This window comes from Magallana gigas, chromosome 8 (genome assembly GCF_963853765.1).
Source record: "Magallana gigas chromosome 8, xbMagGiga1.1, whole genome shotgun sequence".
Taxonomy (NCBI): domain Eukaryota; kingdom Metazoa; phylum Mollusca; class Bivalvia; order Ostreida; family Ostreidae; genus Magallana; species Magallana gigas.
The window spans coordinates 17,366,494-17,383,904 of record NC_088860.1 but is presented as its reverse complement, the minus strand read 5'-3'; the positions used below and the strand labels follow the sequence as shown (position 1 = coordinate 17,383,904).

Genomic DNA, 17,411 nt, shown 5'->3' with positions numbered 1-17,411 from the left:
GATTTTTTATTCCTGCATTTGAGGACATATTCAAAATGGAGTGACTTGATGTTTTTATTTTCAGTTTTGATTACCTGCATATCGAGTTCGAACTTTCTCTCTTGCTCCTCGCGAGCACAGTGAGACTTGTATATGAGATCTTGATGCTGTTTGTTTTCCTGCTTTTGCAGCATTTTAAGCTCACGCAAGTCATTCTTCCTGTAAATTAAGAAAACAAATTAATCATCATTAGCACTGGGAGTAAATATTATTGGTAAATTGTCTTCATTTGTCAAAGTTTCTCCAGATTCAAGGAAGTCATTATTCAACATATTTTAAAGCCTTCAAATGTAAACTGATTGTACAGACTATATACTAAACACTGGAATATACACATGACCAAAAACATCTTAAAAGATAATGGATCTGACAATCCTTTACTTAGGCACAGAGGAAAACCTAACAGAACTCCTCTGAAACAACAAGAGAAATGGGATGGCTGAAACCAAACTGATGGTTTGGAAAATCTCATCTCACCTTTTATCACAGCTATTCTTCTGAGGACTTAAATTTCCACGGATCTTACACAGACACATTTTACACCACAACTCATTTCGAGGTTTAAGAACACACAACAAGTCTTCATACATCTTTCTCTGAATACAAGCAGCCACCAAACACACAACATTCAATAGAGGGACTACTGCACAAAAATCAACACACTTGTACTTATAATGTTTTCATCCCCCATGTCAACAAGTAAATTTATTTGTCAATAAATGTCACATTTTTAGAGAAAAATCTACCTATATATATAATCCTACACATTAGTCCTAGGGTGCCCCTGGTTTATCAGATGTTAAATCTTGGATTAATTATCACCAGATTACCACACAATGGGCTGATAATATGGCCAGTGTCTTAAACAGATCACCCCCAAGAACTGTAAAGTTCACCTAAATATAACCCTCAGGATGCACTCAGACAAATAATGGCTGCTTCATTACTGCACACACCTATAAACCAATTAACACAGATTATCATCAACAAATGTGTCCTTCCAGGCAAAACAGTTTCACAGTATGGTGCAGACACATGACACAAACACAACCCCCTAAAGCATAGAAATGTAGAGATATACAGAAATATGGGATTATAGATAGAGGACATTAAAGTACAGAATAAAATGATATCTTTTATAAATCATTATGAATTGTATAGATTTGTGTGTAAAAGATTAAAAAGAAAATTTAAAAGAAAAACAAAACATCAAAAATAAAATGGTCAGGAAATAAAAAAACCCAAAATTTGTTGTCCATGGGCTGCCTTAAAAAAACTTGTTTACATCTTTCTACAGGTCTTTGGCATTTGTGCAAGCCCGATATATCAACACAGAATTCAATTAGAGTGATGGCTGATGAAGAAACTGACACCTGACGGAGCTCGCCAAAAACTAATTAGGATATCTTCATTAGCTCCCCACACCATCAAATTACCCAATGTTATTTTTGAAAATATTTTGAGGGTTTTTATGTGGGAACCCCAGTACAAAATTATTAAATTCCAGAAAATGCCAGAACAATATTTTTTGCCCTGGTTTTGAAATGCTAAAAAAAAACTTGTTCTAGTCAACATACTTCAAATAACCCAGAAAATGGGAGACAGTTGCACCAAAAAGGTTATCTAATTATAAAGTACCCCTTGATAACAAAATATACTCATCAAAGAAGAAAACTGTATATGAAAAAGTATTTTTGATTGGTTTAGCTTTTGTCAAATATGTATTACATGTTTATCCAATCTAAAATTGCACAAGACGATTTTTACAATCTTGGTAAATGTTTTGGAACATAAAATTTCACGGAGAGAGAGATAATTATTTAATATGATGTGTTCTTGCAGAGTAACGACCAGTTGCTCTTATAATAAACAATCTTTTGTTTAATGATGGAACATATAACCCTGCTTTTACTGCTCCTATTGATTTTGCCATCACTGTGTACCACTGGGCGACTTTTAGGTAGATATCAAATCCTTCAAGTCTGGTCATAAAAACAAGGAGTGCCATGATCTCTACAGCAATAGGACAATTATTTTTCAGATCCTGTTAATATACATATAATCACCCCCCTTGCTATTATCCATAATCTGGTCCCCTTGGAGAGAACTCTGAACATTCCGGTTATCAATGATTCTATAATCTAGATCAAAAATTTCCAAAGCCTCCCACACTTCCCTTGTTGTTTGAAAACAGACGTTTCCTGGAGAGAAATGATTCATAGTGTCACTATAAAGCATTTCATTGTTCAGATTCCACCTCTCTACAGGTCATTGCCATTGTTTGCATTCCATAAAGAGTATCTCAGCTTGTTTTATGCCTTTTAAGTATGTTGTTTTCATCTGCCTGTTATGAAAAACATGGTAGACTCAAGGTTAAAGAATCAAACACAGGTGCAAATGTCCTTCCGCATAAAACTTGCTTTCAATATTTCTCCAGCCTGTGTTCCATCATCGGATAATTGATATAGGTAGGGAATCAAAAGAAAAATGATTCATCCTTTTTTCAAAAATGCATCTAAACATCCATAAGTACTCCTTTACCATAATTTGTATGTCTCTCCATGCCTGTTAAAGGTAAAGGTCTTTGGGAGTAAATAAAGGTTTGTTGCCAATTATGGTGTAATAATAAAATCTTTTATTAACTGGGTTTTTTTAAAAGGGGGGGGGGGGGTAGAATTTTAAGTTCTTAATGTCATATACATCAATGTTGTATTATACTTGTATTGTAAAAGAAATTTTCAAAACTATAACTAACATCACTCCAAGAGAAATATTATCTATCAAATTGCATCTTGTACTCTTCTATCATAAGTAAGTGCAGTGTCTTTCTGTGCATTTTTCTGGAAGGTGTTCAATTCCATGCCAAACTAAACAAGACAGTATGTTAGACAGACCAACAATAATATGCTTCCAGTATTTGATCTTGTGGGCAATAGCAGAAAGGTCATCCTTGAAAAATTGTTTATTCTCTCTTCAGATATAGACAAAAAGTATACTACTCATATATTCTTCTGACAATTTGATTATCATCATTGTTTTAAACACATTTATTTATTGGTATCTTATCTAACTAGTCAAAATGGTTTCAAATAAGATTTATGAGTAATGTTGCAAAAAAAATATATTTTGTAATTCCTACAAACCAAAGTGAAAACAAAACAATGAGAACAAACAACTCTTTATGGTGGCCTCAACAACTCCATACAGTCTACTTTTGTAGCAAACTCAAAAGGTTGACAAAATCCAATTTCTTTCCTGAATTACACATGTATATGGATGATTCATTTTTTTACTGCAGTCACTTAATATTCCCTTTTTCAGTATATAGGTATGTGATTTCACACTAAGTTCTGATATATAAACGTATCATATATGATGACAGAACCTTTAGGGCTGTTGTGAGTATATTCAGTAGAAGTAAATTGCTTTGCCTTAGAGATTTTTGAATGCAAGAAAAAATGCATGCTTTTAGAGAGTTTACAGCCTCCCCATCAAAATTATACAAGCTTCCTTCATACCCAAATGGATAAATAAAACTTAAAAGACAGCTAATCTTTACTTCACCCACCTTGAACAATGCAAAGTATTTGATCTTAGAAGTGAAGCAAGTTATGGTTAGTTTACTGTTTCTAAATTTAGACTTTTTGGCAAATAAATGTAAGTTTTCATCAGACATACCTCGTCATGTACATGTGACAATAGGTATCCAATATGAACGTCACTTTGGGTGACACATTCTTCCTATCTGGGATATCCGGATTCCCAAGTGACGATTTTAATTTCTGCACAGACAGTGCATTTTCCAGGTAAGAAATAACCTTTGTAACCTCATCCTCTGACACTGCAAATGTATAGAACTGGTCATGGTCAGGATTATCTTTCCATAGTTCAGCCCCCACCGCAATAGGCATCTGAAGCAGAGAGCTGTCCTTCAAGACTGAAGATGTGGTGCCTGAACTCAGACCACTACAACCCGAATCCGAAGATGTTGAGGTGGAATTTCGGCGCAAGGCAAAAAGACTTGGCCGACGAATCACAAAGTTCCCATTGGAGCCGTTAGAATTTTCACACGTACTGACACTTGCGTTAGAATCTGAACACGTATTGGAAGCACTCTCACCCAATTTTGGTCCCTCATATAATGCCTCCAGATTCACTCTTGGAGTTTTCCTCCGACACCCCTCTGCCACAGTATTATAATGCAGAAAAGGAGCCTGCTTTTTCTCTTGCTTTTTGGTTGTTTTCTGCCATGGTAAACTGTTTCCTGGTAAGACACCTTCACAGTCAGACGGACAGCTGTGGAGGTCCACATTGTAGTGGGGTCTATTCAGAAATCTCTGCCATGTTAAACCCCCACCAGAGTGGAGACTGGATGCACAAGAGGGACTCTGAGAAACTGTGTCCTCTTCCTGATAGCGGCGCTGTATTAACTGCTGCCATGATAATCCATGGAAGTCCAGAGATGGCAGAGTAGCAGATTCCTCCACACAGTTATCATAAAGTTCTAAAGAGGACCCTGTAAATCCTGATTTCTGCATGACTCAAAATAATAATACGAAAAAAAAAAAATCTACAGGCCCCCAGAACTCTGATTCTGCATAAGTTAAATGAATCACATTCTGATATTGAATGATCGAACCATCTCTTGCTGCACTAAAGCCTGATATGATATTTTACATGATGAGGTAATATTCCTGCAAGCCGCCGCCAAGAATACATTGTCTATGGCTATCACACTTGGCCAAAATGAAACAATGCATATGCTGCTCAGATCACAGCATGTGTTACCCTCCCAGCAACTTCTTATGTTTTGTTTCTCCAGCTAATACATATCTTCATTACATGGTGATATATGTACCGATGGGCAAGGTTCAGAGGCTATGACTTCCCCACTGGTAATTGACTTAAGATCTCCTCAGACAAAAGTCAATACAAATTAAGATTCACCCTACTAAAAAACCTCAGCACAAAATAACTTTCCCTAGTCAAAACTGTTGTTTGTCAGATTGTTTCAGCACACTCCCGTACAAAAGCATCGAAAATCAGCTGGCATGTCAGCTTCATCACAAACTGTTTCCGATCCCGCTTCTACTAAAAATCAATAAGCAGTAAGTACTGAGGGGATTCCGTATGACAGGTATAACGGCAGAAGTCCAGCTCCTAGCTCCAACAACCAATCAGAGAGTGGAAGATATCAGCTCTCCCTTTAGTAAACGGGGCCCTCGTCAATGTCCTACATGTATACATGATTCCATACATGAATAATTCAGCTAATCTATCACTTGGTCAGCTCATATTCCTCTCAAGTCATTCAGTATTTTGAATGTCCAATCAAGTGTGAAAATATCAACAGGTTGTCTAGTACCTCTCCTATATAAATCAGTATGCTAAAAATGCAGTGATTTTTACACTAAATCTGAATTAAGCTACCTTCCAGGTAAATCATCGATGGATACACACTCGATCTTGCTGATACATTGCTTGAGAAGGACTGCCAAACCTGTTTATGTTAAAATGTTGGGATGACATTAACATTAGCTACAGATAGCATCCTAATCCCACTCATCAATAAACAATTTGCCTTCATGATCCCCCACAAACAGACAGATGATAGACAGCAGTTTTGTTACCCTCCTTTTCTTCTACTGATTGTGAAAGCATTTGTGAGCACTCTACAACAAGCTGTTATGGGTCTTAATGAATGTACTCTTGACACGGTTAAAAACACTGTACCACTAACAGTATAGAGATAAAACAATTCAGTTATAATAGCTTACACTGGGTTCATGCAGATTAGCCTCATTATTGGCCCTATCTCATTCCCTGAACTGTAGCAAAACTACTAAACTAATTATCATTAAATCAAGCCGATGAATCCTCACTTAACCTGCATAGATTATGCTTTCTAATTGAAAAAGTTCTCTTGTATAATGGCAAGGTTACCATGGATTCTGATTTTTTACCATCAGATATTTGGTTTCTTTCATCTCTATCTCTCTGAACTTCCTCCTACATTCCAGGGTAATATAAGGTAGAGATTGTCTTGGAAATACTATCATTTACGACAGGAAAAGCAGCATCCGAGTGACAGAGACAGAAGGGCTATGCCTTCACCAGAGGGCACTGACCGCCACAGAGCGGTCATTCCACCAATCCGTCCAATGCCTGCGAGAAATTCACTTAATAACTACATTATTTCACACAAATTTTGCTGCATTGATAAACCTACACAAAAAACCCGAGAAAAATTAACATCAGAGGCACCAGATTTTTTTTTTTTCATTTGAAACAGCTCGAAATGGACAATTTTCTGTATGCATCTGCATATTGATTTAATGTTGGTTCTGAGTCAGAGACTAAATGAAGCTGTAATGGTAACAGCCACAGTGGGTATACTTTTAATTGGCTAAAAACACTTTTATGCTCTCAGTGTTTGATAGAAATCTTTCGCTTAACATAGATCTATATTATGTATCTTTTTTTTTTATTGTACCATACAACTCCTATTAGGATGAATGCATTTATGTAAAACTTCCTCTTCTATGTGAATTTCTGCATTATTAACAATTATACACAATTTCATTCCATAATATTCAACAAAAAACAAGTTTTTGGCCTTGTCTATCAATTCTCTTTTTCACCAAACTGCTCTTCTGATGATCAAGATATAAACTTTTCCCTTGTAGATCAAACAATGTAACGTATTGTTTTCGCCTGTCGTCAGTGTTTTCTATTTTCTGCTGGGGTATTACCGGGCTATTGTAAACATAACTGTCTCAGGAACCAGTCTACAGAGATCAGCTGATGGATTGACCCAGATCTACCTGACATTTCAGACATAGGTATGTCAGCGATGCATGGTCGGACCAGGTGATGGTAAGCACTATAACATGTACACAATGGTTAGTACAGATGAAAGGAGCCGATTGTAGGGCCTACCAGAAAGCTCAGCAACAGATGTGTACGACACATCCCCCTGATCAAAAACTTAAGATTATACAAACAGAGTACATGTGATATCCATATGATTGCCTGGTGCATTATATTGTTTCATCAATGCCTTTCTTTACTAGTTTTGTTGCCTGGAGGTCCATACTGTTCAATCCATACATCACTTTACCAGCTTTGCAAGAAATACATCTCATACAGCAAGACTACTAATCAACAAAGTACCTCCTTCTTTAACCTGTCTATTATGGCAAAAATCCCAGAATGACTTTCATTGGAAAGTTACAGAAATTTCTAGTGTTTTTTTATGTGTGCATTAGCACTGGAATTGCACATTACTTGGAAATCTGCATTTTGTGCATCTTTCTGCTGCAACAGACAGACAGATCAATAACAAATAATCCCCCACATTCGATACAAGATGGTCTGAACATTGCATTTACATATATCAAAGAAGAAATGCTTTTTAGGAATCATCCGAAGTGCACGATTGATAATGACTATCCCTCGTTCTTTCTCATAATCTCCAAGGCATAAATCTTAGATGTATGTAATGGAGAGTGTGAGGAGTTCTAGCAATTCCAGATTTCTAATTATATAAGAAAATTATCATAGCATTGACTGATTGAGTACCAATCAAATGGAATCTTGGTCAGACATTTTGGCACAGCTATTAAAATCAAAAATTTCATTTTAATTCCATTCTTGAGCAGTGAAAAATATGGTAAATCCCCCACCAAAGAAAATTTCAACATAGCTTTACAATTCTCTCTATAAAAAATTAACCCATTTAAATCATGTAAATGCATTTTTCCCCTTCTTTCGAATCTAGGAAAACTGCATCATTGGAATAAATCTTATCAGCCTGGTAATTACTGACAATGACTCAGCCTACAAAGCAATATTTGGACTGCCAGCTCTGTTAGACAGCTAGTCCAGACTTGAGTCCATTCTGAGCAATGATTGCAATCACACTAAAACTGTAATAAATCTCTCAGTCAGAGTGACCAAATAAACAACAAAAACACTGCACCGCTTTGAGCCCATCAATACATGCCACTAGGCAGGAGAACAAGATTGATGGGATCTTTGGCTTCGGTTCTAGGTCCCCAATCTATAACATGATTTTACCACAAGATGTTGTCATTTGTACAAAATAGTCATTGATATTTCTGACCATGATGGCATACTATTTGAGAACACTACAAAACTTGCTCAAGTAATGATAGTTCAGGTTTGAGTACTGTATGTATATTGTGTATCATTGCTGTTCTAGTGTTATTACCGCAATCCTTTTTTTTTTTCTAATAAATTTGCTTATGGGGGTGGTGTGGGGGTAGAGGGAGATTAGAATTACCAGTAAGTCTGAACAAAATTATGTGTTTATGCTTATTTTGTTCTTTGAAAAGATTTCTAAACTCTCTGAGATAAAACTTGAACTCACTAAAAGTTCACAATTAAACAGAAAAAAAAAATCAATATCCTTTTATAGGGTGTTTTTATTTCTCCATGTACCATGTCAATGAAATAACCTTGATGAGATGGAAAACATCAATCCTCCAACAGACAACTACAATCTCTGTGGGGCTGTGTTTGATCTTTACCACATCAAATTACCTTGATGAGATTTAAAACATTAACTCTGTCTCCAAAATAAAATTACAATTCCTGCATTTTTGACCAACGCAAAAGCCTCCTCTTTGGTTCCCTGTATTTTCATCTCCCCCCACCCCTCCATCCCACCCTCACCCACCCCCACCCTTAGCGGGATGACTCCACCTGGTGCTTACCTGTTGTGATACTCCTCCCGCATCTTGTGTTCGTCGCCGGCGTGGACCACTTTCTGGGTGGTACTGGTGATCAGCTCTCCGTCCTTCATGAACTTTCTGGTTTTGGTCATTGTTCTGTATTGACTCTTACTCTCCTACATAAAACAATTAAAAATATCAGTATATATATCATCAACATCTATATCATTGATTCAACTTCTCCTTCAAACTGTTTTCACAACAACCACCTGTTAATTTATCACAGATGAAATCTAATCTTATTTTACAATAGATGAAAAGAATGCACTGCAAATGAAATATGAATAATTAAAAGCAAAATCATGATTAAGATTTAGAAATGTTTGATACTGTAATCAAAATTGATTTTCCTCTTTTTGTTTGACTAACAAATCATGCAGAATATTTAGGTTTTTAATGATTGATGACTTAAACAGTGGATATTCCAATTGCCATGTCAACAGACTTTTTATAACAGCTCTTCAACAACATTACATAATGGGTATTAAGCTTTAAAGGATTGTCTAATACCTGATTCAAACACTAGCTGTCAATAAACTTTGAAATTGAAGAATGCGGTTTCTCTCTGACTCTTATTTGATGAACACAAAATGCTGGAAGCTGATAATATATTTTTACCACCCCTGTCCTTATAAGTCATTAGTCCCAAGGACTCGATCAATAATCATAAACAAGAAAACCTTAATATGTACTAATTAACACAAATTTTGACTTTTCAAAATAATTTCATATGTTGAAGATTTCAATTTTATTTTTTCACTGTACACTTAAAGTTTCATTTTGTAACCACATTACAAGTTTCATTTTGTAAGCACCAAGTGATAATGTTTGGCTATTACACAATAAAGTTTTCCAAATTAAAAAAAAATGCTGTTTCACTGAAATCCAAACAATCCAATTCAGTAATGTGAAATATGTAAAAATAAACCCTTATCTTCAAGTTAGCCATGTGGAGTAGCAGGATAAAAAACCCAAGCAAGTCTGAAAGCATTCTGACACAATACAAGGGGGTTTATTTGAAGGCAATTGTAATTACTTGTTCTTCTGCACCTTGTCTATCACTGGTGAATGTCATTATCAAAGGTATGCAGAAACGTAGGTGTTGTTGCAACTTGATTCTTAAATTTAATTCTATGAAAAATTTGCCAATAGAATACTGGTATGCATTTAGATTCCTTATGATTTACAAATTGTAAAATGACCACCAATGACCCATCAAAAACTTAAAAGATAAAATGCACAATGGTAGTGGAGTTAAAAATTCTCGAGGAATAATACCCCTCTTACATAAGTCCTTGCTATTACCAAACAATTTTTGCAGAATGGTCAGAAACATGCACTGAAATAAGAGCAATATTATATATTCTTCTTGGAGGTGAGACTTCATGGAAATAAAGCATCAGAAAAGGGAGATGAAGAGTTTCAATATCATAAATGAAATGTTGCAATATACTGATATTACTTTGGTGTTTCAAATTTTTTCAATCTCAATCATTAGAATAATTTCCATGATTTAGATGATTTTTTGAAAATGTATTGATGCATTTTAAGAGATTAAACAGCCAAAAAAAATTAATTTTTTTTTAGATATTAATATTTTCCTTCATTATCAAAAATAAAACATGTTAGTGTTCATGCAGGAAAGACAACTCTTGTTTAAAACAGAGATTTAGATAATGATTTTGATATAGTGATTTTCAAATTCATTGTAAATATTCAGTATACATTAAATTGATGTATATATGTAGAACAAATAAAATATGATGTATTTTACTTTACAACCCAGTTTGCATATAGATGTATATCTCAATACATACTTGTCTGTAAAACCTAATGATACATTTTGTCAAGTTTTCTCTCTGTCAATAGTATCAGTGTCATTAGTAAGAAAAACAAAATTCTCCAGGTGTTAGTAAATTATGTATAACAAAATACAACAAATCACGATTTTTGTTATATATCAAGCATAATAGACATTCTGTGAAAAAAGCAGCAATGATATTTTTTTTTTTTGAAATAATAATTAATGAATTTGTGGTGTTGTTGGTTTTTTTTCAGTTATTCAATGAAATTTGTTAAAATATTTAGGCTTCAATACTTACACTCCTGCCCCTGATGTGAGATTTAACACGCTTCTCCACTGGGGCATCCACAGCCTTCTTCTCCCCATCACCTAGGCTATCCACAGTGGCTACACTCTCTGTGTCAGACCGCTGATCGTCCTCCACAGGGGTCACGTTCGAGAGATCCTTAGATTTTCGTTTTGGCTCCTTTATCACTTTCGTTTCAAAAGTGTCCAAGTCGGTCTGAGGCACTATATCTGCACTATCACTGCTGTTAGACATGCTCTTGTCTATACTGTTGTCCATGGACGATGAAGGTTTGACCCCCACTACATCGCCATTGATCACCACTGTTGTCCCTGAGGATGGAACCGGCTGTCCATTGATTGTGATTCCTCTGTCAGGTAGAACCTGTCCATTAATGGTAATCACTGAGTCCTTTTTCTCCGAATCACTAGACTTCTCACTCTTTTCACTGCTGGCGTCATCATCAGTTATTGTCACATTCACCACCTGGATCTCCATCTCCGAATCTTTGTCTGCACGCTTCACTTCTTCATTATCTTTCTTCTCTTCCACCTTCTTATCCACTTCTTTCACATCTTCTTTTGGCTCCTCCACCTTGGCAGGTTCCTTTTCCTCTTTAACTGGTTCTCCTGAAGGAACTTTGGCTGGTTCCTCTGAGATGACCTCCTTCTTCTCTTCCATCTCTTCCACCCCGAGCTCTCCCTCAATGTCTGACATGTTGTACTCCTCCTCCTCTTCCTCATCTTCCGACTGCTCAATCAACTCCTGGACAGTGTCTAACACCACTCCTGGTACTGAGGGCTGTTTCTTGGTAGACCTGATCACATCATCAATAATCTCTTCTACCACAACATCTACCACTGGTTCCATGTCTACCTTCTCCTTTTCAGGACTAGGTTTCTTTATTTCCTTCTCCTTTTCAGGACTAGGTTCCTTTATTTCTTTCTTTTCAGGACTTGGTTCCTTAGTTTCTTTAACTTGCACCTCAGGCTAAAAATAATATATAGATTTTCACATTTTGAATCTTTGAGCAATTCATAACAAAACATTTTCTTTTCATAACGCACAAAACATGATATCTGTGAGCCAATGCTCACAAGTGGTACCCCCGCTCTGATGTGAATATACAAAATAAGCAACGTTGACATTCAACAGGAAGTTATAAAATATGTTCCAAAATGGAATTCCACCATATGGCATGCCTCAACTCAGAACGAGTTAAAATTTTTAACTATCAACAATGAATACAGTAGTTGCTGAGAACACTTTGACAAAAATTTAGGCTAAAAATAAAAAGTCAATTAACAGAAAGTTAAAGTCTGATTGGTACAAAAATGAATTTGAGCATATGGCATGCCTAAACAATGATTGTGTTAAAACTTCAAGCATCTGCAATCTGATAGAACTTTGCTGAGAAAAATGTGACAGAAATTTGTTATGGTCAGACAGACAGACACACAAGGTTAAAACCGTATACCCCTCTCTCCTGTGGAGCAGGGGTATAATCAAACTCAGAAAAAAAGGCCTTTGAGGTGATTATTTTTTAAAGTGCATTTGATAATCATTAGATCTTCAGTATATAGAACAAACAAGCTAACACAAAAGGACATGTAGTTACCTCCTTCTTTTCCTCCACCACTGGAGGAACCTCCTGCTTCTCTTCTTCCTTGACATCCTTTTCCTTCTCTTCCTTTTTCTCTTCCACCTTCGGCTGGGGTTCTGGCTCCGCTGCCTTTTTCTCCTCTGCAACAGCTGGTGGGGGTGGTGCAGTGGCCCTTTTGGGGGAGGGAGTTTTCTGCTTATCTGGTTCCACCTTTGGCACTGGTTCCGGAGTAGAGGGTTTCTGCTCAGACTTGACTGGTTCCTCTGGTTTCTTTCGAAAAATAAACAATCACTTGTATCAAGACCAATTCTATGAGTTAAATCAATTTTCAGCATCAGATGGTTCAATATTTGTTTGTACTATAGGATGTGCTTTACTTTGGGTATAACAAAAATTGTCCAAAACTTTTTCAACAGTTTTACACACATGCAATAATGAACTTAAAATATTTCTCTCCGTTTCTGGGTTTCCTGTTGGTGCATACCTTTTCAGAAGGCTTCGGCTCTTCCTTTTCTGGGGTTGTTGCTTTGCTTGTTGATTCGCGCTCAGATTCCTCTAGATCCACAATATTGGAAGAGGCATCACTCATGTGACGCTGTAATAAAGACATTTCCATTAGCCTGCATTAAGAAATTTTACTTATTGGTTTGATAAGCAACACAATACTGTAGATTCCTAATCAAATGCAAGGAATTAATATACACATAAAATCGTGAGGGGCAACCTTCATTGATTTTAAAATTTTCCTTTCACTGAATGAAAGTTGAAAACTATAAGATATAAGGATAAAAATTCTGCGTTCACTATTTCATATTCTCGCAATTTGATACAAAACGACAGGATCGCGTATAATAAGGAATGTACAGTAATGAAAAAAAGTGATACCAATTTGAAAAAAAGTTTTACATCTACAAGCTATCATAAAACAGCTGATTTCTAACCGGATGAAATAAAGTCACTAAGAAACTATTTTGTGGTAGTACAACTCGTTATCAGGTATTATGAGATATCAGCAGTACAGCTCATTTTTCGGAGGCGAGTTTTAAAACCAATGCTTTTTCAGACATTTTTGTTAATGGATACATAATTTTCTATACAGCTGTCTGACAGAATAACAGAATAATCTCTAAGTAATGACCACATATACAGTAATCAGACATTGGATTAAGTTAATGAGTAAAGTACCATGTTTTACCTTACTTAAATGGCTCTAACAACAGTTCATAAATGTACTTTGCAGCAAATTACACACCTTCATCTCAATGATTTCCTCATCTTCTGGAAGATCTTCCACCGTCTCCACTACCTCTGCCTTGGACTCCATGATCAAGTTCAAAATCTCTTTTTTATTGTCATACCCAGCTATAAAAGGGTGCTGTAACGGATCATAACCATCAGCATCAATCAATCCTTAAGTAATTTTTGTGAGCAAAGAGAAAAGAATATTTTAGAGATAAACTTACCTCCAATAGTTCTACTGCTGTTGGTCTAGAGTCAGGATTTTTGACCAGGCATTTTGAGATGAACTGATTAAAATTCTTGGACCTGTAAAAAGGAACATATGTATCTTTTATAAGTAAAGTATTTACTTTGATCTCATTTAAATAGTTAGAGAGTAAACTGTAAACATCTGTGATATCTTTGTCATACTACAGTACTCTAACCTAAATTTCATTTGCATGCAAATCATTTTCCAATGAAAGGGTCATATAACCCATGCTCCCTATCGTTACTTGACAATGAGACACATACGGTAATGAATGGCAGTGATCACATTAAATACACAAATTGAATAAATATATGGGCATATTACTCAAAAACAATTAACACATTAAAACTTACTGCAACTATACTGTCTTTAACAACAACCAAATTCTTAGTTCATAACAGCCAAAAAAAAAAAAATCCATAAAGGAATCAAAGTTTCCTGGTAATACTTTTAAACATCTAATGTCCTTAATACCTAAATATCACTTAGTCTCTTGAAATTCTACTCAGGGGTTTATTAAGAGCTGCGTAGACAAAATTTTTCAGTGCTTTATTAAATACTAGTATACAAGAATTCTAAATTCAAAAGGGATAAAATTCCTGGGAAAATCCTGGAATCAGAATTTCCTGGGAACTACTGAGTATTACTATCTCCTTTCAACTAACCACTTGGATGGCTTGGCAAGTGTTGGAGGGTCTGACTTCTGTATTTTAATTAACACCCTCATTGGGTGCATATCATGGTTGGGTGGTTCAATCTGGGCAAACTCAATCAAGGTGATACCTGGAAATAAAAACAATATACATATACAGGTATTACATAAAGTCAAATACATGATTTGATTTTACATGAACATGTATTTTTATATCTCATTATTATCTTAACGTCTCTTTATATGTTCATTTGATTCAGATCACAAAAACATATGTAAGGAAAAAAATATCAGCAAATAAAACATGGCTTTAATGAAGTGCCACAGACAAGCAATAATGATTTGTTAAAATAATAATTCGTTATTTTTGAAAAATCTATAATGCATTTTTAAGATTAGCAAAAATGGAAACAATTTCATTTCAAAATTTTAAGTCTTAATTCTTTATAAGCCTCTTTTCTGTAACTCCATTTCACTGAAAACCTCTGGAAACAAAAAGTTGCGGACTTACCCAACGACCAGATATCAGCCTTGAAGTCATACGGACTGTCCTTTAGAGTTTCACACATGATCACCTCAGGGGCCATCCTACATAAGAAGACACATGTATATTTATCAAATATACTTCATCAGTACCTATGAATAATAATCATTTGCAGCTTAAGACTTGTTGGATGCATTTGGAAATACCGTACTTTAAAAAATAAATATTTGGTACAGTAATGTTAGAATCTTTTTAAATCAATGAGCAGTATAGGGTTACAAGAACAGTATCATACAACATAAAAGTTTTTTACTCCATGGAACATAATGAAGTGAATGGTTGATTTAACAAAGAAATTGAGTTTCCTTTACCAATATGGTGTCCCAATAAACGAATCTCGTCTCTGATTCGTTCTGGTGTTCTTGGCAGAAACTCCAAAATCAGCTGGAAAATAAAAATACAAATTCTTTCTCTTTGCAACAAATCATTTTTTTTACAAAAATTGTTTGCTTGTTTTTCATTTATTTAAAAGTTCATATAAAAATTTGACACCTAATATCCCTTCTCCCTTCAGTCATGCCAATGGCCCCTTTTCTAAAAGACTGTTAAACACAATCCCTTTTCCTTCTATTCTTTTATTAGCCATAAAGCATTCTATACTCAGACACTCTGCTCTAAGAGCCTTCTTAACCCCCCCCCCCCCAAAAAAAAAAAAAAAAACTTTCCCCCACTCATTTGAGAGTTGCTCTTCCTTATCAAGAATTCTTCACAGAGTCCCTCCTAAACTCTAACCCCATTCCCCTTTCAGTAATTTTTTAAAGTGACATCATTACAGATGGTGATATCTGCTCCTAGAACGTTATCAATTTACCCATTCCTACTCTTCCTACTCGCGGGGGCACTCTTCCTTATTGACCCCTGTTCTGAGAGCCCCATATCCTTAACTTCCCTGTCAGTAACTCTTTACTTTCCATCAACCTTCCTGCTAGAAACTTTTTTACTCAGCAACAAAACCTACATCTACATGTCTCCCTTCCTTTCCTTTTTTAAGTGTATCGTAGCTTCAGCTTTCCTTACCTAGCTTGACATCCCCTTCCCCTGTAAGCAGCACATTCCCTGCCTTGAGATCGCGGTGGATGACCTTGTTGCTGTGAAGGAACTCCAGACCACGGCACATCTTATTGCAGACATAGCGGATCTGATTCTCCGTTAGGGACTTTTCCAGGTCCACCATGATGCTGTCAATGGCCCCGCCCTCACAAAACTCTATATACATCTGAAAAACATACAGAACTCTAAAAGCAAAGCTCACTGAAAATAACATCACCCCCAAAATATGGTTAAATTAAGTTCATGTTAAAAAAAATGCATGTTTCTCCTCTCCAGACTCAGTGTTTAAATTTTGGGTTAGAAAGTAGGTATATTAATTTTTTCCAAAGTTGTTTTATATCAAAAATAGAAGATAGATTTAAAAATAACTCAACTCTATAAGATACGAAATTTGCACTAATTGTTTAAAAAAGTTAATTGTATTTGATCTTTATAAATATCTAACAAACAGTATTTTGTGGGTCAATTGTGATTCTGTTCACATTTTCAGATAGAAACTGTCATATTTACATGATCAATCTGTATTTCCTTTTGAATGATAACAAAATGTTCTTCCTTAATAGAGATAACATACAGAGACCAGTAACAATTTATGAAATATATAATTTTTTTTCATTTTCCATAATAGAGTGAGTACTTGTGCAGATGTTGTGTATTCTGACCAGGAAAACATTCTTAATGCATGGTAATCTACACAGAACAATTTTAACTTGTACAAGTTGACACCTGGATTAATCTAGATTGTAACCTTGGATGATGTGTTTAAATCAGAGTATATGTCAGATGTGTTTTCCCCTTTTATTTGCAAATACACATAACAAACATATCATATAATACAGTTTTCACCTGGGTTTTTTTTGTGAATTCATATACCACTTTAAAAGGCTATTAAAAACATAAGTAAAAGCAACACAAAACTGTAATTACAACCTAGCACCAAGATGGCTTCAATATTATTTCAGAAATTAACAGCAAGTTAAAAAGTTCACCAGAATATGAACTTGGTTTGTCATGTGATCAAATCCTGTGAACCCTGAAGGGCTTCTCAAAAGATCTGATCACATACAAACCAAGTTCATATCCCGGTGAACTTTTTTACATTGCTGTTCAGGGTCATTAATGTAAAGGGTTTTTTTTACATTTACAATAATGCAACCGTCAGACGATAAGCGTGTGCGATAAGCATTT

At 35.4% G+C, this 17,411-nt stretch overlaps 1 protein-coding gene across 5 annotated transcripts in view; it reads right to left on the bottom strand.

The window, feature by feature from the left end:
• LOC105324579 (serine/threonine-protein kinase 10) overlaps positions 1-17,411 on the bottom strand; it is a 31,683-nt gene that overhangs the window by 8,749 nt on the left and 5,523 nt on the right. For all 5 annotated transcript variants that reach the window (XM_066070385.1, XM_034472592.2, XM_020065618.3 and 2 more), the window contains exons 3-13: positions 16,191-16,389; positions 15,485-15,557; positions 15,141-15,217; positions 14,643-14,760; positions 13,952-14,033; positions 13,741-13,863; positions 12,973-13,083; positions 12,504-12,758; positions 10,898-11,875; positions 8,778-8,911; positions 75-198 (exon numbers count right to left, since the gene is read on the bottom strand). In XM_066070385.1, the coding sequence (XP_065926457.1) occupies positions 75-198; positions 8,778-8,911; positions 10,898-11,875; positions 12,504-12,758; positions 12,973-13,083; positions 13,741-13,863; positions 13,952-14,033; positions 14,643-14,760; positions 15,141-15,217; positions 15,485-15,557; positions 16,191-16,389 (2,274 nt within the window). The remainder of the gene's footprint in view (positions 1-74; positions 199-8,777; positions 8,912-10,897; positions 11,876-12,503; positions 12,759-12,972; positions 13,084-13,740; positions 13,864-13,951; positions 14,034-14,642; positions 14,761-15,140; positions 15,218-15,484; positions 15,558-16,190; positions 16,390-17,411) is intronic.